Raw genomic sequence first — 22,717 nt, 5'->3', positions numbered from 1 at the left:
ATGACAACATCTCACTGCGATTGATAAAATTTTGTATGAAATCTATCAACTCTCGGTGCTTTAAGGGGAGCCATACCAAACACTACCTTACGAACTTCCTCATACGACACCACCCTTTCCAGACCATCTTTCTCAACCTGTGATGGGTGTCGAATCTACCAGTATAAACCTACATCTAATTTTGCAAATTTAAGCAGTATAGGGAGTAGGGTCGATCCCTCAGAGACTGGGTTTACTACAAATTGTTGCTCTCTTGACCAGATTTATTTCGGGGAAATTGTCGTGCCCAAGAAGTTCGGGGGGATAAAATTTGAAGACCTGAAATAAATAAATAAAATGCGTGAAAAGTAAAAGTTGAAAATAGAATAATAAAAACAGTTAAATAAATATGAAGAAAAATTAATTAGAATAAGCTTAGCTTTAGGCACGAGTTTTTCCTCGTCTTTGAACCGATCCTCGAAATTAGATGAACACCTCTTTTCCAATAAGGTAGTTATAGCTACCAAGGATGCCTCAGACACCAACTCTTCCTTGTGTAAATTAGTTATGGAATGTCCAATAACTAACCCTTACTGATCGAACAACCACGAAACGTTCGTGATTTAGAAGTCTGGCAGCTTTGCGTTCTAGAAGAGCTTAGCTCGAACCAATGTCTTCAACTGCGTGGGACATTTAAATCCGGTTACTACTTCCCTTGAAGGAACCAAACATCTATCTCCAGTTGGCACGCCAATGTGTTCACAGAAAACCGATTAGAAACGTTCCTTTCGGAATTTCAACTGTACGTCTAACCACACTAAATCAAACGACGTCTTTTTGACTTAGTGTTGATCTGAATTTATGAGCTGACAAAATCATACTCTTAATCCGGAGAAATAATAAGTACTGGAATTTAGGAGTTAATTTGCTCGGGTTCGTAACTCATGGGTTTTGACGAGGCTAATTCTGACCTAAAGTTGAAAATGGATTTAGTTGGCTAAGGTTTGGGACATGTTGGTATTGGATAAATTAAATAAGGTAAAATGGGTGAAAGGATGGGTGACGTGATTGAGTATGGGGGCTGGAAAAATATATTAAAGTGGGGTGGTTGACTATTGGAAATGAAAAGGGAATTTGAAAAAGTTGTAAATGGTAAGTGGTAACAAGCTGGAAATTTAGGAATTGAAAGTAAAAGAAACTAAAGACAATAAATAAATTCATGAATAGTTGAAAGTAAAGGTAAATAAGTGGTTGGCTACTGGAAATTAATAAATTGAAGGAAAAGAAACTAAAGACAACAAAATGCTACGTGAGAATTTAAGAAAAGATTGCTTTCAAAGATGAGAGCTTGATTTATAACTTGATTGATGATTAAAATGAACAATGTAGCCTCTATTTATACTAGTGGCCTTGCTAAATTAAGAGCCAACTAGTATAGAAAATGAAGGAAAAATATTCCATGATAAAAAAAAATATCCCAAAATAATCTCCCACTAAGTCAACAATTTCAGCTAATTATTCTTGGAAAAATTCTGCTTTGGCCCTCCTTCTTTGCTTCTTTCTTCAATCTAGCCCAATTGTTTCATTTTTCTTCTATTTAGCCCCAAATTGCACCCCTGCACAAAATTCAACAAAAAATGGAAAAATTAGTGGTGCACTCTCATAAATTAACCAATTTAATTACATAAAATATGTAACTTTGGCATTTAATCAACCTGTAACAAACTAGAAAATTTCCCCTGACACGAAAGAACTCTACTAACTAAATAGTCTGTTACATAGAGATTCTTGAAAAACCCTACTACATGTTGTTGCTATAATGCAGAATCAAAACAACAATCGTCACCCTCAACCTTTAAGCCCTCAATTCTATTTCTTTGGCGTCTAGCAAGTGTTCGACTATGAAAATACTTCGTGTTTCTATCTCCATTAATAAGCCAAGTAGACTGGGATTTTTGAAGCCACAACAGCTTCTCATGCTTTAAAATCTCCTCAACTTCCTGCCTCAACTCTATTTCATGATTACAAAGCCTAGAAGATGCCCTCAACTCCAATATCCTTTGCACCTGTTTAAGTTCCAAAATTAACTGGCGTTTCTAGACAAAAAAATTTCCATACACATATTTATTCTATTCCTAGACCTCTATATCAAATTGTTCTAAATTATCACCTTCTGGATCATCAGCTATCCAATTACTAGTAACCAGAGCCTTAAACTCAGCACGGAGCATCCAACTATCTAGGCAAAAAAATGGCTTGTACCCTTTATTTTGAACTAGTCTTAAGGATACTAAAATCAAACAATGATCAGACTTCAGCCGTTGAAGGTTGCGTACCAAGCATTCTAGTGCAAAGGAGTCACAGGCTGCATTACCCACTAATTGATCCAACCGTTGAGATAACCCCCTCTACTCCATGTAAACTGTGACCCACAACAACCTAAATCTTGAAGACAATTATTAAACAAAAACTCTTGAAAATACACACCAATTTCGTGTTGTAACCGCACCACCTATTAGTTCTGAAGCATCAAAAATTAAATTGAACTCACCAGCAATGACTAGTGGCTTATTAATCAGACATGCCAGAGAACATAAGTAATGCCAAAACAACATTCTTTTAGTCGGTTGGGGGCTAGTACACACCGCTGAACAAAGAAAACCTGACAAGTTATGACCACTATGAATCCTCATGTGGATCGCTTGAAAGTGTAAACCTAAGATATCAACAGTAACAGTGTCATTCTAAAGTACTCAAATCCCCCTAGCAAAACCAACTGCTTCAATTCTACAATAATTTAGGAAACTAATTTTGCCAATAATTCCACCAACACAAAAACCACTAACTCGGGTTTCAAACAAACAAGAAAAACATCCTGATTAAATTCATTTCTATATTTAACAACCATTTTGTGGAAACGGAGGACCTGGTTCCCTAAAAATTAAAAAATATAAGTTTTGAATCCATAAACAAAATGGCTAGAAAAAGAGACAAACAAACCATAAACAACCTCAAATTCACAATGGTCAACAACATACCTTCGCTTCCCGATTCGATTTCACATCCATAACTTCTACCACAGACGATGAAGAACCCTCCAAAATGGCCTACGTCTAAGACCACTTAATTTCTTTTACTATTCCCTCTATGGCCTCCGATATATCTACTCTGGACTGGCCATGAATCTTCGACCCAACATCAGGCGGTTTCTTCCGTTAAAACTCTTCATTCGATGCAATACCAATTCCGTGTTCTATGCTTTCTTTTCTGGTAACACCAAAGCGGAACACACCATTTTTTTCCAACTCTCGTCCTTTGAGGTTTAGTAACTCGAAAAGCCTTATATTTTACTTTGTCCAAATTCAGCCTAAGAGACACTGCCTAGACCTGTACTTGATCCATTTTTCCATCATAACCCAATAGGCCATTCTTAGATCCATCTTCAAACTCGCCAATACCCTTTTAAAAATTATGCCTATAACAACAATTAATAGGATTTAATTTTTGCATGCCCGTTTTAGGCCCATTACCTATATAAATCTCTTTCCCCTTAACCCTAGCCTCTCATTTTTTACCACTACCAGCCTCTCCAACTGCATTTAAACCTTTCCCACCCACAAATCTCATCAAATCCACCTCCAATTCAAACTTTTCTTCTTGTTTCCCATTATGATCGGAGTGCTTTTCGAATCCAATCTCAACTCCATCCGTCTCTAGGATGAAGAAACACAAGCCACCAAAGCAATTGTCAACTCCATCGACCTTTGCTACTGATAGACCTCTCTCTTTCCCCTTCCATCGGCGTTTACACTAGCATCCACGGATCAAACGATCCTCCTCAACCCGAGTATGTAGATCAGATTTCTCCACCGCTGGTTCGCTACAACCAGTACTGTTCTCCACCATGGTTAACTTACTCCGTAAACATAGGGTTGAACTATACTCGTATAACCCACACGTAAAGCATACATTTGGCAAAGACTCATATTCAACCCTCTGCATTCTACCATTGATTCTGACTTTGGAAATCAACGGCTTCTTCAAATCCACACACACTGCCAACCTAGCAAAACATCCTCTTACTGTTGTGTTTGTGTGCTCATTGATTTTAACCACAGGACCAATCACTTGGTCGATAACCCGAAGTAATTTTTTAAATAATAACCTTCCGATAACCTAGGTAATATCCAAACTACTTGGGTATCCACCTCATTGTTAGTTGTCGAAAACTTAGACGGACCAAGGTTTCACTGTTAAATAATATCCAAAGATTACCCACGGGCCACCCACCAATACCTTGTCAAAATCATCCTTGTCATGAAATCTGATAAGATAGAAGTCATTTTCCAGATCCATTAGTTGAAACTGATTCCCAAGTTTCCATAATGATGACACCTTATTGAGTAAAGCATTAAATCTTATTTTCTTCCCTAATAGTTTAATAACAATTGTCCAAGCCACCTTCCGCTCAATGAATTGATGTATGCAATCGGAAAAAGTAATTGATGAGACTCCATCCACCACCTCCTTAGCCACATCCCCATCTTGTAATTCAAAATCCTTCTCCATATTAACAGTTGAATTTTGTCCCGATAAGGCACTCAATAACTTTGTCTTATATGAATTATTTGCCACATTTTCAATCTGAATCGCCTGCCCATTCTCATCCACGGTTGGGTCATTCAAATCTTGAGGCAAATCTGTGTGCTGCCTTACCTTCTTCGTTGCGTTGCCAATACCACTATTCAAACTCGTAAAATTCGTCCCGACCCCAAAATCAACCAAAGACAGTGTTTCAACTTTTTTTATTAATAGAAAATATTTTCATCCACCCACATTGCGGGTGTGGTAAAATCTATATACATATTTGAATTTTTGAATTAATTCAATTGAGTTTGAATTACAAACTTAATTATAAAACAATATACATATTAATAAAAAAATATTTTTTTAAATGTCTTGATTTGAATGGAGCGATGGTCAAAAATTTAGTCAGATACTCGTCTAATACAGATTTGAACCTTGTTACTTCATCCCTATCCTTAATATTGTATAATTTTTTTAAAAGAAAATAATAAAAGCGATTTTTAGTCTGAACTCAAATAAGAAGATTAAAGTTCAGGTGATCATATATTTGACCCATTAGACAGATTTAATTACGGCGAGATAAAAGTAAACATTGACTTAATTAAATCATTGCATTATTTAAAGGAAAAATAAAAAAACAATAAGAATTATTTGTTTGAAAAATGAAAGTCAACAATACGCCATTTTCTCAAGTGAAATTTTAGATTTAATGATTTTAAAGACAATTATTTTTAGAGTTTCAGTTTTTTAATTAATTTTTCTTGCGAAAGTGTATTGCATTTAACATTTGTTTAATATATCATTTGGCAGTAGAATTTGACACTTTTTTTAATGTGGTACTTATATTTTTGGGGGATCGAATCTGGTACGAGTACTTGACAAAAATTATATATTTTGGTATCCAAATGTAACAATGTTAACTTTTAATGTTTAATTCGGGTTTTAAAGTTGATGTGGTGAAAATTAATTGTTGTAACTATTAGATTTAAACTTTTCATGACTTTGTTAATAGAATAAATTTTGTGTAGATTGTGAATTTGTTTAATTTTGCTTTTAATTTATCAAAAACTGTTCAATAGATGTGATTTTATTTGAGTTTTAGGATTGATTTGATTAAAGTTAATTTTTAATCTTATTAGCTAATAATGAATTTTCATCAAATCAATTCTAAAATCCAAATTAAACATTAAAAGTTTTACATTGTTACCTTTAGGTACGAAAGATACAAATACCCTATTTGACCAAAAAAATAACATAGGTACCAAATTAGAAAAAAAATGCCAAATTTAGATATCAAATCATGTATTAAGTGTAATGAGTACTAATGCATACAATATTTCAAGCCCGATTTTTAGAATCAAATTGGTGGTCAAACCGATCAAGCCACTGGTTTACCTATTTAACCGGTTCAATTAAATAAATTATTAAAAATTTTATAAAAAAATATTTAAAAAATTGAAAATCCAGTTTAAACGATTCAATGTTCTTCTCCATATCAATACCCTGATTGATTCCTGATCCATGAATCTGATCCAATAAGCTTGAATTATTTCCTAAGTCTTGTATTTCATTAAACTGTATAGCACGTGAACTGCTTATACCTTCCTATATATATATATCAGCTAACTAATCCAATATCTCCACGAATCACATAAACATAAAAGAAGCATTTTATAACTGTCCAAAACCTGTCTTTTCTTTTTTTTTCAAGTTCAAGATGTGTAGGGTTAATTCGACAATTATCGCATTTCTTAGTGTTTTGCTGTTTTGGTTTTCGAGCTTTGAGGTGACGTACAGTGCTAGGGAAGGCAAACAGTGGAGGAAGCAGAGCATAGCTGGTGGTTTCCGCCGTCTAATGGCGGAGGGAGGAAACTCTGACCTCGTAGCCGACGCCACTACCACCTTTAATGTGTTGGACTACGGTGCCAAAGGTGATGGACGCACAGATGACTCCAAGGTGCGTGTTACTACTACATTTAATATTAAAAAAAAACATAATATCATATATTTTAAAATTTTATTTTTAAAATTATTTGTTGATGTAACATATAAAAAATAGTATTATGTTAGCATTAAGTACATATAGATTGCCAGGCTAGTTACAACACCAACATCATTTAAAAGATTATGTTTTAGTAAAGATTTTCATTAAAAAACCGATTTAATTTTTTAAAAAATATTAATGATATTAAAAGAAGAAGTAAATTAATAAAAATCTTAAGAATCAAATTTATTATTATGCATATAAAAAAATATATTTAATTATTTAATTAAAAATAAATAAATAAAACCCATATTTTCTAAGCCTTGAACTTACCAAATCAGACAGGCTTCCACACTTTTAAGTTAATGATATCACACATATATATATATAAAAACCATTTACGATTTGATCCGATTCACATCTCAGTAAATTTGATCTCCAAATTTGAAATAAAGATGTGGTTGATTGCAAAACCAGGCATTGGAAGCCGCATGGGCTGATGCTTGTAAAGTTGAGGCATCAACAGTGATGGTTCCATCGGGTTCAACATTCCTTGTTGGACCAGTTTCTTTCTCAGGCCCCAGTTGTCAACCCAATATCGTCTTTCAGGTAAATAAATCAATTCAGTAAGTTTAATATTCCAATACTTCCGCATACCAAGAGACTAATGCATTAAAAAAAATGATGTAGTTGGATGGGAAGATTATAGCTCCAACAAGTTCCAAAGCTTGGGGGTCGGGCCTCTTGCAATGGATTGAATTTACAAAACTTAAGGGGATTACAATTAAAGGCAAAGGTACCATTGATGGTCAAGGTTCTGTGTGGTGGAATGACTCACCCACTGCTCAACCACAAGATTCCACAACTAGTCACACGGTAAGCTACTAAAAATGGTAAATTTGTCATCAAGGCCCCTGTATCGTGAGTTAATTTGGGACCAATTAATTAATGCATATTAAATTGTTAGAAAATAAATCATCCATCTCTGCACGGAAATATACTTCATGCTAAAGCACAAAAACTGGTTTTTAATTGTAAATATGGATGAATTTTTTTGATAGAAAAAACAATTTGCTCTTTGATAAGGACTAAATTATCTATTTTTTTAATAGAAGGGAAAAATTACAACTCCCCTCCCCTCCTAAATAGTTTTACTCAAAAATGAATTTTAATCTTAATTGTTTTTTATTTGCTTGTGTGTGGAGGCAGATAAGTGGCGAGCTGGATGGAAAAATGCCAAGCACCAAACCAACAGTAAGTCATCCTTGTTTAAAACTCCATATTTTATAAGCTGACTTGATTGATGATGATGATGTGGTATTGGCAACGCATGCATGCAGGCATTAAGATTCTATGGAAGTAATGGTGTAACAGTGAGTGGGATAACGATACAAAACAGCCCCCAAACACACTTGAAGTTCGATGACTGCACCGGCGTTCAGATTTCCAACTTCGTTGCTTCGTCCCCCAGTGACAGCCCCAACACCGATGGCATTCACCTCCAGAACTCCCAAGATGTCGTCATCTCCGCCGCTACTCTTGCTTGTGGTAATTTGTTTTTCAAGTTTTTCTACGTATTTGAAGAGTTATACACTCGTAATATGACTGAATATGTATCGGATTCTGGAATCAAATACCAATATTTCAAGAAAAATGAATACTTGAAGCAGCTTAGCTCTTATTCAAACTTAAGTACAAGTTTTGGCCTACAAAGATATAAATTATTAAAATTGTGAAATAGTATTTTGACTATCATAAAATATATATAACTTAATTTCAGCCTTCCCAAAAAAAAATTTCTGACTTCGCTCCTAGACTCAGATAGATATAGATACGTGTCAACACAAATACGTTTAAATTCTTTTAAAATCTTCTATATATTTAAAGGTTACATGAAAAGTAATATTACATGTTCATATTAAAATATTTGTACACATGTATCTAAATGAACAAGTTACTAACCAAGAGATTGCTTTTGGCTTGTGTAGGGGATGATTGTGTGTCGATACAAACAGGGTGCTCAAATGTATATATCCACGATGTGAAATGTGGACCAGGCCATGGAATCAGCATCGGAGGACTTGGAAAAGACAGAACCAAAGCCTGTGTTTCCAACATTACTGTTCGAGATGTCAATTTACAAAGCACATTAACTGGTGTCCGAATCAAGACATGGCAGGGAGGTTCTGGTTCAGTGAAACAAGTGACATTCTCAGACATACAAGTATCAGAAGTTGAAACTCCAATAATGATCGATCAATTTTATTGTGACAAAGGCCACTGCTCGAATCAATCTTCGGCTGTAGAAGTATCGGAGATAAACTACGTAAACATACGAGGAACCTATACAGTTCAACCGGTCCACTTCGCGTGCAGCGATAGCTTGCCGTGCAGTGGGGTTTCGTTAAGTACCATCGAGCTGCAATCAGTTAAAGAAAACCATCCTCTCAGTGGACCTTTCTGTTGGGAAACATATGGTGAGCTCAAAATTTTTTATCAACTGAACCACCAATTAGTTGTTTGGAGAGTGGGAAACCATCCAACGCTGGAACTCAATCCAGTTCCGATTCTTGTTGATGAATACCCGATATCAGTACGTAGCAGTTATATGATTAGTAGAAATATACGGTTTGGGGCTTTTAGTTACAATATGTTTCAAATTGGTACCAAGTGTATTGTAATTTGTTGCCTGCAGGAAGTTATGTTTACTCGGCAATGTAGGTAAAAGGATTTAGTTTAGTTTGTGGCCATATTTAATATGGGTGTGCAATGCAAAATTTATCATATACAAGTAAAAGGTATTTGGTTTGGTTTGCTATTTGCAATCCAATATTTCTATTCCACATCTATTCAAACATGAATATTGTACATATATCTTACTTGTGGATGAATCATTTTACGTAAAATAAAATAATTTTTAATTATATTGAGTGACTAAAACGTAAATTTCTAATAGTTTAGTGATGTAGAGTGTAGTTTACCCTTTAATTTATTTAGCTTTCTTATATTTATTTTTTGATGAATTTCAAGGGAAGGGTAAAGCTAAGGCGACCCAGGTCACACGTAAGGCGATGAACACCTTGGCCATTTAGGTCAATACACATATCAAACAAAATTTACTATTATTTTTTAAGGGTAATTTGCACCCTTAGTCATTAAATTATGGGTAAATTTTTATTTTAGTCACTTAACTAAAAAAAGTTATAATTTAATAACTAAATTATTCGAAAGTTTTCATTTAAGTCATCGAATTATTCAAAAAAATTTATATTTAAGTCACTAATTTTTTTTTTCTTTTTAAAGTTCTGCTAGTGAGCTTCAAGCAATAATTTGACGATTGGTATGGTGGATTAATATCCATCAACGAGAAAGAACATACCTTAGCTCCAAGTTGATCTATCTGCCAGTGTCGGAGATTGGTGAAAAAAGCTGTTTGAATTTTGGTGCGTAGATCTGTGATGTTCGAAGTTGTTTCATGAAAAAAAACTAAACTATAGAAGAGAAAGAAAGAGAAAAAGAGCTTTCATAGACAGTGTAAACAGAGAAAGCCATATAGTATTGATTTTAACAGTCTAATAATTTAAATGAAAACTTTTGAATAGTTCAGTGACCAAATAGTAATTTTTTTAATTAAGTGACCAAAATAAAAAGTTACTCATATTTTAGTGACTAATGATATAGTTTACCTTTTTCTTTAAATAAAATTCATGTTAAGCCCCTGGGAAACTTTGGAATTCCAGGAACTACCCTGGAATGAAATTATTTGAGCAGATTGTTTTTAGATGCCACTGATTAAATAAAAGAATAAAATAAGCTGAGACATAAACGGAGAGACTCTGAGGAGAAATAATATCAGATCCTCTTTCTAAGCTCTCCACAAAGGTAACCTAATTAAAACTCCTTTTTCTCCTTTTATTTTCCCCCTAAAATCTAAGTTCTTTTATCGAGATCAAAGCAGGTAAAAAACCGTTTATTTTCAATGATTTTTTCAAAGTTTTAACCCTTTTCATTTAACTCGTTTTTATTCAGGGCTTGTTTGATATATCTGCTTTTGTTATTATTATTTATTTTAATTTTTCTGGGTTTATGTTATTTTTCTGAATTTAGGATTCATTTTAACGCTTTGGGTTTTTCTTTTTGTGTATGTATATGATTATTCTTATGCCTTTGCTTTTTTTCCCTTTTTCTTTAGATTTTTGGGTTAAATAATTTTTGATATTTTCTATCAAGTTCATGTATATATCTGTTTATGTTTTAAGTTTTCTGGGTTTATTTCATTGTTTTTGAATTTAGTATTGAATTTTATTGGTTTGGGTCTTCTTTTCTTTTTTTTTTTGTAGATGTTATATTTGATGATTCTTTGTGCCTTTCCTTTTTGCTTTTAGATTTTTGGGTTGACTAATTTTTTTATTTTTTCTATCAAGTTGATGTTTTTTGTCTTGAATTTATTCGGGTTTCGAAATTTATTAGTGTTTTTCTGGGTTTTTAATGTTTGATTTGCTAACTCTTTATGTGAAAATTCGATGTTGCGAGCTAGAAAAGGGGAAAAAAAAGAGAGAGATGGGGTTGTCTTTTACAAAGCTCTTCAGCCGGCTTTTCGCCAAGAAGGAGATGCGTATTTTAATGGTGGGTCTTGATGCAGCTGGTAAAACCACTATTTTATACAAGCTCAAGCTCGGTGAAATCTGTCACCACTATCCCAACCATCGGTGAGTTTATGGAAGATTCACATTTCCCCTGTATTGTAATTACGAATTGAAAGAAATGGTTCGAAAGACTTCGTTTTGCTTTTTAATTTGAGTTTGATTCAACTGCTTGTTGTGTTTGAATCTTATTGATAACTGACTATGATTTTGGCCTAGATTTTGGTAAAAATATCATGGAGGCTCTTGTACCAAGAGTCGGATTGCATTTTGCCTTTTTTACTCAAGAAATGGACAAATTAATCTTTGTACATTAAATCAAAGAACAAATTGGTCATTCTATTAAAAATTTCATCCATTTACTTTTAAAAACTGGTCTTTGTATGTCAAAATGAGGTACACATGGCCATGTGTAACTTTTTGATTATTTTGTCAGTAACAGTAGAAATGGATGAATTTTTTTAACAGAAATGCCAGTTTTGTTTTTTATTTAACATACAGGGACTTATTTTCCCTTTTTTGAGTAAAGGGGGAAAATGCAATTTGATTCCTAGTATAGGAGCTCCTATGATACTTTTACCCCTCGAATCTTTATGTTATTGTCAGTTGGTCTCTGAACCAAATAAGTCCGATTGAAGTGCTTATATGTGAATCTTATTGTCTCGTTGATAACTGACCATGATTGTGTCCTTGGACCTCAGTCGGTTTGTGAATCAAATAAGTCTGATTCGGCTTTCCTGTTGTATGTGAATCTTATTACCTTATTGATAACCGACCGTGATTGTCGGTCTTGGCTCTTATGTTATTGTCAGTCGGTTTGTGAACAATGTAGTTTTATCTTTATTTGTAAAGGAACTCATATGATTCGTAGATTTGGAAGAAAAGTCAGATTTACTGCTTGTTTTATTTGAACTTTTAGCGGTATCATTATAGTTTTGAAGAAGAAAGGTTTATTAAATATAATTCTTTGATTAGTTGAGTGGTAGCTTTTACAGATTGATTTTTATAATGAGATGGATTTTGGTGGTTTACCATGTTAAAGGTCTATTCGTATTTTTTTTGAAGGATTCAATGTCGAGACAGTGGAATACAAGAACATCAGCTTCACTGTTTGGGATGTCGGTGGCCAAGACAAGGTAACACATTAATAAAAAAACCAATGGAACGAGGTTCATATGTAAAATGTATTGTGACATTTACTCAGATTCATCCCACATGTCAGTATTGTGATGTTTAGATGATAAATCACGAAGCATTATTTTCAAGAATTCTTGCATAGGGATCCAGGGGCATAAAACTTTCCGATAATGCATGCTGATTGTCATTCGTGAAAAGAATCCTTTTTGGCATTTGTGTTGTTGATACGCTGGACCTAGAAGCCGCATTCTTGGTGGAAATTCTTCTTTCTACTATATTTATTTGGATCTCTACATAGTCACTTTCTATCTTTCGGGTGCAGATCCGTCCTTTGTGGAGGCACTATTTCCAAAACACTCAAGGTCTCATTTTCGTGGTGGATAGCAATGACAGGGACCGTGTTGTTGAAGCAAGGGATGAACTGCACAGGATGTTGAATGAGGTATGTTGCGTAGTCAAATACGGAATATCCAATGAAATATTTTTCCTTTTTATCTTACATGGACATATATATATACATATGCTAACCTGTTTTTTGCCTTTCAGGATGAATTGAGAGATGCCGTTTTGCTCGTATTTGCCAACAAACAAGATCTTCCCAATGCAATGAATGCTGCTGAAATAACTGATAAGCTTGGTCTTCATTCTCTCCGCCAGCGCCACTGGTAAATATTACCTTTCGTTTTTGCCTTTTTCCCCACCCTCATGATTTAGGCTCACATTATTTGTGATATTTTCCGTTTTGATTTGGTGTCGTGTCGGTTACAGGTATATCCAGAGTACATGTGCAACTTCTGGAGAAGGCCTTTACGAGGGACTCGATTGGCTTTCCAACAACATTGCTAGCAAGGCAAGTGCTTAAACCACAACATTCAAGTAGAAAAGCATGTACTATCATAGAATAATAAACACGGAATTGAAAGCATCGGTCAGATTGGGTTTAGATAGAAGTCATAATTTGCTTTCTTTTGCAGGCATGAGGGAGGATGGGTGTTTGATTGTTAGCTCAACTCTGGCCAGGATAGCTTCCTCTGCTATACCGAAACTTTTTCGTAACGACGGAATGTTTATTAGATATGATATTGCGATATGCGCTTTGTTTAACCTCAACTATACCCGTGACTTTCGGAAATGGGAGTTCTTAGGGAGTGAAAATATTTCGACTGAATCAAGTTGATATGTTTTATTTTATCATCCTAACTCGATTTATAATTTTTTTTATTTGAGTCGAGTTGAGTGAAATTGCTCGAGTTCAATTAAAAAATTAAACATGTCAAATTAAAATCTTGTTACAATATATTAATTTCATTATATAAATTTAAAATTATATATATTTGGAAAAAAATTGAAGAAAAAAAGAATAAAATATTTTAATATGATATATTTGAATTGTTAATTGGTTTTAAAATTATTAATATTTTGAATTGTTTTTGTAATTTTTGTTGAAAGTGATTAATTTATTCATTTTTAAAATTGAAAGAGATTAAAGAGGTATTTACAATAATTTATTATTTAAATTATTCAAATTATATGATTTAATTTGAATTCAAAATATTTATTTAATTTAACTCGAAAGAATTAAATAATTTAATTTGATTAACTCGAAATCTATCTGTGTTATCACTAGTATTTGGTGTTCTTATTCGTCAAGTTAAGTGCACATGGAAGGAGTTACATGAAAACGAAATAAAATTTGATTAATTTCTCGAAATTTACCCATTTTATTTTATTTTAAATGTTCAAAACTCATTTAATACAATTAAAAGAATTTATTTGGACATGCCGGTTGAGTCTTATAAACGAGAATAGATTTGAGCAAAAGGAAAAAAGAAAGAGAAAAAATTCGTTTAGAATATAGGTTGAGCTTTACCTTTAATATTGAAGACCCAAGCTCAACTCAAACTCAACTTGTTTTTTAAGTTTATATTAGGTTAAAAATTATGTTAAGTTATTTTTTGAATAAAATATATATATATAACAGCAATAAAAGAAAATTAAAAAAAATATAGATGAACATAGTTTATGATTTAAATTAAAAGGAGGTTGTGAGGCATGATTAAGGTGGCTGTCCATCAACTTTCCCACAGTTGAAGACAGCCTAATCCAAAATATTAGCCACAACCTTTTTATTATGGTTGAGATATATTTATATTATAAAACCCAAACTTGGCTCTAAATCAAAGTTGATTGCTGTTCACGAACCACATTATCCGTTTTCCTTAATTAGGAAAGCAAAGCTAATCTTTTGTTTCTAAATTAGGAAATGGCCCCCTCCCATTTCTGTAATTTGCTGTCTTAGCCCTAACAATTCACATTAAATTCTTGATTTTCACCCTTAATATAATTAAGGGATAATATCATTTTTAGCCTTTCAACTTGGCAACTAAATTCACTTTGGTACCTGTATTTTTTTTCTACTTTGGCACTTAAACTTGACAATTGAGTCCATTTTGATCCCTGGACTTTAAAAAATGTAAAAGTTTGATGATATGACACTCTGAGATTCTGCCATACCATCACTTGAAAATTTACAAATTTATATAGATTTTCAGATAATGATGTAGTACAATCTTAGAGTGTTACAATCAATGCTTTAATAATTGGATTGGTGGTTAAACATGCCATGCCACTAGTTCTTGATTCAACTAGTTTGATTGATTCGACCGCCAAACCATTAATTAAAATTTCATAAAAATATATTAAACCAATTCAACTACCAATTTTGTCTCGGTTTTCTATTTTTATTGATTTCAAGCAGTTTCTAACTCAATTGATACAACCTCTTTGTTCGGACAATTACAGCAATCAGTTCTCAATCCATTCGATCTAGTCTTATTTTGACAAACCAGGTCACATCATCAAATCTTGATGAAATCCATATTTACAGGCCAAAATGAATCTAGTTACTAAATTCAAAGACCAAATGACTATATATTAAATATTAAAATATATTTTAAAATTATTTTCCTTGTTTTAAAATTTATCTATCATGCACAAAGTTAGCATAGCCAAATATTCAAAGTATTATGTATTAAAAAAACATATAAATTCATAAATAATAAAAACAATAATAAATTACTTCAAAATAATAATAAATAAAATACATTCAAGTAAGTATTTGATACATTGATAATATATTTTTTATTTAAAAAATAATATTAAAAAATATAAAATATAAAATATAAAAGTACTGAATTAAAACATGGTTAATTTTACCAAAATTTATAAAAATTCAAACAAATTTTGCTTTTCAAACACAATGGAGTTATTGATGCATATAGCAATCAATAAAAGTCTTTGTTTGCTATAATTTCTTTCAATGATTAATTAGTTAGGAATTAATACTTTTAGTAGAGATTTATGAAATTTTATATCTCTTATATTTTCCATTAGAGGAGGAATTTTTTAAAATACCCTTACATATTTAAAATAAATTATATTATTACGATAGTATTTTTGACTTTTTATATTTTTAATAAAATTAATTAAAAAATTACATATGGTATGATTTAAACACATGGCACCAACATCAATAAAATTTCAATCAAGGTACCCACATCGTACATTAAATCGTTAATTTAGTTAGTGTCACAAGTTAACTGAACACAACTCAGTTGAAAAATTATATGATTATGAGGGTACTTTTGACTTTTTATATAATTTTTAATAAAATCAATTAAAAAAGCTTACATATAGTGAGATTTAAACTCATCATACTAACATTAATTCAACTAAAACTTTATATTAATTTTAATATGATTATTAATATTTAAAAAAAAATTCAACCATTTTAATTTAAAAAATGTGTAATAGCTCTTACATCCTTATTAATTTAAAAATTGATACCTTTAAAAAAAAAGAAATTTAGTCTGTCAATTTTAAATATGAGATTATTTGTGTTAATACGCAATTCTCATATTAAACTATTTCAACCATTTTTCGAGCACTTTATGTTATGTGGGAGTTGGGAGATTCGATTTTTTATGTATGATATGATTTCTCGTGCATTGCCCCTTATAATTAACATGTATTAATTCATAACGTGACTTAGTTAAATTCATTAACTCAATTCGTTTATTCCTTTCTATTTTTATTAGTGTGGTTGGTTGATTTAAAAAATAAAAATAATAAACAATTTATATCAAATTTAAAAATTCTAAAAATAAAAAATTAATAAAATTTTCAAAAAAATAATTATTTAAAAATTTTAAAATAAAAGTCCAAATATTTATTAAATGATATGATTTTTTTAAAATATTATATTATTATTCATAAAAAACTCTTTAATGAAAAGATATTTTTGAAAAAGTAAGTAATTAATGATATAATATCACTTAAATTTGATAAAAGTCATAAAAAAATCTAAAAGGATTTCTTATGATTAAAAAATTCAAAAAAAATAAAAATTTCGATAAAAGAGATTAAAAATTCATAAAATAATTAAAAATTGAAAGTTTAATTAATTATGATTTATTAATCTTTTTAATATGTTTTATCAAAATTTCAGTTTCTTTATTTTAAAATTTATAATTTTTGGATATTTCAGTCTATTTTTAAGATTTGTTGGTTTTTTATAAAAATTATTAAAATTTAAAAGAAAGATTATACCATTTACAAAAAAAGAAGAAGTCAAAACAATATTTTCTTTAATGAACTCTTAATGATTATAATTTATTATTAGAAAAATTATTAATGAGTATTATTTAATATGTTTTTGAATTTTTTTATAATCTTAAATGAATCTTTAGAATTTTTTATAATTAATTTTGAATAATTTTCTATTTTTATCAATTTTTTAAAAATTTTGTTATGAATTTTTAAATAGTATTGGCAATTTAAAAAAAACAATTTTAATATTTTTGAAATAATTTATAATTTTGTAAGATATTTTTTAAATTTGAATTTTTCGTTGAATTCTTTATGATTTTTAGATTTTTTAAAATTATATTTTTTTCATTTTATTTTTGTAAAATATATTTCGACAACATATCATATATTAACAAAAATAATAAATATTTTTATTGATTGTCTTATTTGCTCACTTTCAAATATTATAGGGACTAAATTACTCTTGGTTTAAAGGGATTAAATTTTTTCAATTTCAAAGGGAACTGAGGGGTATTTATATTATTCAAAAACCATTCGATATATATTAAACAATACTTTTTTCACATTAAAAAAATTAAAAGAAACTATTTTAGCCAATAAAGTTTTACCTTAACAGCAATGTTAAAATCTTAAAAAATTTTAAAATTTCAAGTTCGAGCGTCATTATGTACAAATGATTCTCTATTTGTAGTAATTGATTTGAATGAAAACTCTCAACTTAAAACAAAAAAAATATTTTCAATTAAAACGGAATTGAATTGAAAGTATGTTCATGGATCGGGTTACCCGCCTAAGCTTGAAGGCCTGCTCAAAATTCGGGAGGATTTTGACAAAAATATTAGGTTTGAAAAATGGACTTGGGCAAAAAAAAATCCATTTAAAATATGAGTTGGGATCGGGCTTGAATATTCAAGACCTGAGCCCGACCCGACCCGTTTTCAATGTTGATAATATATTATATCATGTTATTTTTATATGTTATGTAATTTATAACTAAAAAATTAAATCAATAGTAATATTTAATACTATAATGTAAATATTAAAAAAAAGTTAAGGTCGACCCTACATATAAAATTTTCTTAAATGAAAAAACATAAAAATATTAAATTAAAAATAAAAAATTATATAAATATTTTAAAAAATAATATGGACAAACCTAAAATGGACTTAGATTAACCAATTATGGATAGACTTAAACAAAATTTTAAGTCGAGTTTAAACAAACATCTTTTTTAATATCATGCTTAAACCCGACCTACCCATCAACACTTCTGAAGCCTACAAATGATTTATATATATATATATATATATTTGCTTTCCCTTCACACACACATATATGTATATATAGTGGAACAATCTTTTTTTTCTATCCACGATAATTAATTAATTAATTAATTTTGTTGTTTATTTTTTACATATTTGTAAAAATTGATGAAGTTAATTAATTAATTGTATAATTACATAATGTTTACTCACTTTTACAACCTTTTAGCTAATTCTAATTTATTTGTTCCTTTTTTCTTTTTGCATGACAAACTTTTAGAAAATATCTGCCAAGAAAAATATTATTTTTAATTTACTTCATTTTTGAATATAAATTCCTTTAATTTATATATTATTTTATAAAAATATATATTAAGAAAAGACCTGGTACGTAAAGAAAATTCTCACATGCATGAGCAAGAGAAAGAATAAATAGTGAAACACATAAACCAAACAATATATATAAATATAATATGTGACATGCATGCAGCAGTAACTGACCATGCATGCATGCCTTTCTTATCATTAACACTATAATTAGGTTAAAAGCTCTTACTCTATAGCATTCAATTTAATATCAACAATTACTAAGCAAAAAAAAAAAAAACCAACTCTTCTTTATTTTTCTCTATAAAATCCCCATATCTACCTTCTTTTTCTTTCACATTCTCTCCCTCTCTTTTCATCTTCTTTTTTTTTTTAATATTAATTTAGTTTTCTCTCTCTCTCTCTCTATCCTCTTTGCTATCCTTCTCTTTTTTCAAAAAAAAAAGAGAGAGAAAAATGGATAAAAAACCATGCAAATCTCAAGAGGTTGAAGTGAGAAAAGGTCCATGGACTATGGAAGAAGATTTGATTCTCATCAACTATATTGCCAACCATGGTGAAGGTGTTTGGAATTCTCTTGCTAAAGCTGCAGGTAATTCCTCATTCTATACATATATTGCATAATAGCTACTTTATATTTTGAGTTTTCAAAAAAATTTATGAATAAACAATATTTTTGGATCATAAAGAGATTTTTATTTTATTTTAAAATTTTCATTCAATATATAGTAGTGATGGTTTGATATTGAGATATGGTAACCCTAATGATAAAAATTCTTTTAGGGTTGAAACGTACCGGGAAGAGTTGCCGGCTCCGATGGTTAAACTATCTTCGACCGGACGTTCGGAGAGGCAATATCACACCGGAGGAACAATTCTTGATCATGGAACTGCATACTAAGTGGGGAAACAGGTTAATATTGTTCATATCTAATTATTCTCAAAGGAAAAACAAATTATATCATATAAAACTTTGATTACCCTTTCATATTCTTCACTCTTCATTGGGTATTATGATGACTTCATAGTTCTGAATTCAAGTGGACCAAAAGAATGCACTTCTACAAGGCCTATATACTTGTTCATCAAATCCAAACTTCCCCCCACCTTTTGCACTTTTTTTCTTGAGGATTTCAAAATGTGGGGTTTCAATCGTTTTAAGCCACCAATTTGATTTTCAAACACATGGGATTCTCTTCTCATCAATATTTGTGGACATCAAATTTGTTCCATTTTATTTCTTCAATTTTTCATGGCTACCAAATTTATGAAGGTCCATGTGGAAATTGTACTACATTGAATTGGATTTCATTTTATTTTATTTTTCTTACCTTTCTTGTTTATGTTTCATAAAAATTGGACCTACCCTTCATAGATTTTACATGAAAGATCTCCAAATTAAGAATAAAGTGCTCTTCAATGATCTCTTCCAATATTCTTTTTTAATTTCTAATTAACAATCCAACTAATTTCTTCTAAAGGACCATATTGTTTTATTTTCGAATTATATTCTCTCTTTTTCTTTTTCTTTTTTTGTTAATCATCCTTAAGATTATAATTTTTTTTCATTTGATTATAAAAATGGTTATGATTTAATTTACTTTATTATTATTTCATACTAATATTAGAAGAAAGAAATATTGTAATGATATGTATAATGATTAGTGTGTCAAATAAATATAAAAGATGTACAGCTAATGAGAACAGATTGACAATAAAAGGTTTCCATTTTAAGCACAACCTTTTTCCAATTGGACACATGTTTAAGTGTTCTTTTAGGAAGAAAAAAGAAGCATTCTTTTACTTGGTTGAAATAGACACAAACCTTATATTTTGGATGCTTTTAAGACATGGTTGGCCCCTCTTCATTCAATATATATATGATTGTTATCCGAAATTTTTCGAATTTTTTTTTTAAATATTCGTGTCCAACACATGTTCGGATATGAATATAATATTCTATTATATAAAATAATTCAAATAAGCATGTGGTACCAAAGAAGAAAAGCAAAATGTCTGTTTTTACTTACTTAATGCGCATCTATCTATCTACCAAAAGGTAGCATTTGACTTAAGAGTTTCAAACATTTTCCCTTGTTTTTTTATTTCAAGTTTCCAGATTTAAATTAAGAACCCAAGTTTCCAGATTTCCCTTGTCTTTATTTCATGTTCTGAAATGATTCACTATTTTTTCTCAAGAAAATGAAGGACCAAAAAGTTGTGTTTGAATTAAAGGAGATATTTGAGCCAAATAGGGTTTTTGTTGGGATTTGAATTTCGGATCTAATAAATGTCACCTAAACAGGATTCGTAAAAGGATTTGATGCTAAAGAGTTGTTTGGTGCAGATGGTCGAAAATAGCGAAGCATTTGCCTGGAAGAACGGATAACGAAATAAAGAACTATTGGAGAACAAGGATTCAGAAACACATGAACAAACCAGCTGAGGTCTGCTATTCAAATCAAAGTGATTGTGAGTTACTAGATCAGCAAGCAAGCTCAAGCCAATTGCCTACAAATACAACAAATGCAGATTTCATGGGAACATCATATTCTCCCTTGTCATCGTTTGACTATTACAACAACATTGAAGCATTTTCAGGACAACAACAACAACAACAAATAATGCTCCAATCGCCATCGAACCAAGAAGATAATTATTGGAACATGGAGGATATATGGTCCATGCAGATACTTAATGGTAATTAAATAAATATCGATGTCCGTCCAAATTAATTGAGCTTAATTTGGATGATTAATGTTAGGGTTTTGTGAACTTATATAATATTTTGGATTAAGTATGGCTTGTAATAGGAAACATTGTAGTACTATAATATATATTATATACATATATATGAGAATTTTCAATGATAATTAGCTATTGTAAATACCCTTTGAGATGTGGATAAATAAGCAATATCTTTTTATAAAGGTAAAATTGTACTTTATTCCCTTAAAAATATAAAAATTTGATTTAATCCTTTAAAAATTATAATTTAATTTCAGCTCCTTTAAAAAAACTTCTAGTTTCATTAATTGTGATATGTATAAAATAATTAATTGTGAAATATAATGTAGTATTTTGTGAGATATTCTATAACCTAGCAAAAGGACAAATGTTTGATGGCAAACAAACATGGAAATGTCTATACTTTATATAGTATTAGAATAACTTCGTATTTATTGTGTCTTCCACAATATATATTTTTATGCCACATTTTGTAACGCTCAGAAGGTAATTATTAAAAAATTATTTAATATGTGATTCATAGTTAATAAATTATTAAAATCGGTTTTTTAAGTAATTTTTTAATTTAGTGTGACACTAACTTAATAATCACGTTAATAAGTGCAATAGTTTTTGTCTACAAAATTTAATATAAGAGAGGAATTCAAATATTTTTGTAATTAGGTGAAAATTTTAATATTTGAAATCTCTACGCTAGTTTATACCCAAAGATCCCATGTAGTTTGGTCGGGTTATTAGAATTTTTTTTATGCAAAAACTTTAGGCTTTTCATATGACCAAAATACCAAATATTATGAACAAAAGTCAACTTCCTTTAAGAATGACAAAAGTTAACTTCCTTTAAGGTTTCAAAAAGTTGATTTTTAGGATTTTACACTAAGATTTTGATTTTTGGACCCCTTTTGAAACTCAACCTTTTTTTAGTAGAATTTGAAATTAAACTTCGATTATGAGGATTGGGGATGAGTCTATTTTGATATGAATTATTAAAGTTGTTTGAATTTGGTTTTAACCTTGAGAGTCATATGTTTTGTAGACACCATAAATTAAGGTTTTCAATTCAATACTAGAGTTCTGTAAAGTCCAAAGTCAACCGTTTGCATAAACATTTGGTTTACCATGAAAATGGGTTTCTAATGAAGATTAGAAGAGTTCGCGTGGATTCATGATAGCATTGTCTACATCCAAAAACGTTGAAGACCTAAAGAATGCTTTGGTGAAACTCTGTAACCTATTTTATAATTGTTTTCTTTTAGGATAATGTAACGCCCTACACCCAACCCGAAAGTCGATCTTATAACACCCAAACTCGGCCTAGACATTATGGCATAATCTTGGAGGTTACATCAACCATTTGTAAAACTACTTTACTAAACCTTTTGAAAATCCTTCCGATTCTAGCAAAGATAGTTTATACAAAACCCATTTTGTTTATTTCTTT

General features: G+C 30.5%; 1 protein-coding gene, 1 long non-coding RNA gene and 2 pseudogenes across 2 annotated transcripts; 3 read left to right on the top strand and 1 right to left on the bottom strand.

The window, feature by feature from the left end:
• Nucleotides 1-1,307: 1,307 nt before the first annotated feature.
• On the bottom strand, nt 1,308-4,375 carry LOC121219593 (uncharacterized). Its single transcript, XR_005916457.1, has 2 exons — nt 3,018-4,375; nt 1,308-1,595 (listed from the first exon to the last, which is right to left on the bottom strand). It is a non-coding gene; the product is annotated as an uncharacterized lncRNA (long non-coding RNA).
• A 1,853-nt stretch (nt 4,376-6,228) lies between these two features.
• LOC121219590 (polygalacturonase At1g48100-like) lies at nt 6,229-9,254 on the top strand (annotated as a pseudogene).
• Nucleotides 9,255-10,285: 1,031 nt separating this feature from the next.
• On the top strand, nt 10,286-13,521 carry LOC121219592 (ADP-ribosylation factor-like; annotated as a pseudogene).
• A 5,348-nt stretch (nt 13,522-18,869) lies between these two features.
• LOC121219591 (MYB-like transcription factor EOBII) lies at nt 18,870-21,380 on the top strand. The gene is made up of 3 exons (XM_041098018.1): nt 18,870-19,120; nt 19,312-19,441; nt 20,876-21,380. Exons 1-3 carry the CDS (start codon nt 18,985-18,987, stop codon nt 21,234-21,236), a joined length of 627 nt encoding a protein of 208 aa, XP_040953952.1. The 5' UTR covers nt 18,870-18,984; the 3' UTR covers nt 21,237-21,380.
• Nucleotides 21,381-22,717: the final 1,337 nt, after the last annotated feature.

This window comes from Gossypium hirsutum, chromosome D07 (assembly GCF_007990345.1).
Source record: "Gossypium hirsutum isolate 1008001.06 chromosome D07, Gossypium_hirsutum_v2.1, whole genome shotgun sequence".
NCBI classification, from domain to species: Eukaryota; Viridiplantae; Streptophyta; class Magnoliopsida; order Malvales; family Malvaceae; genus Gossypium; species Gossypium hirsutum.
The sequence above is the reverse complement of the archived record's forward strand: the minus strand, read 5'-3'. Positions and strand labels throughout refer to the sequence as shown.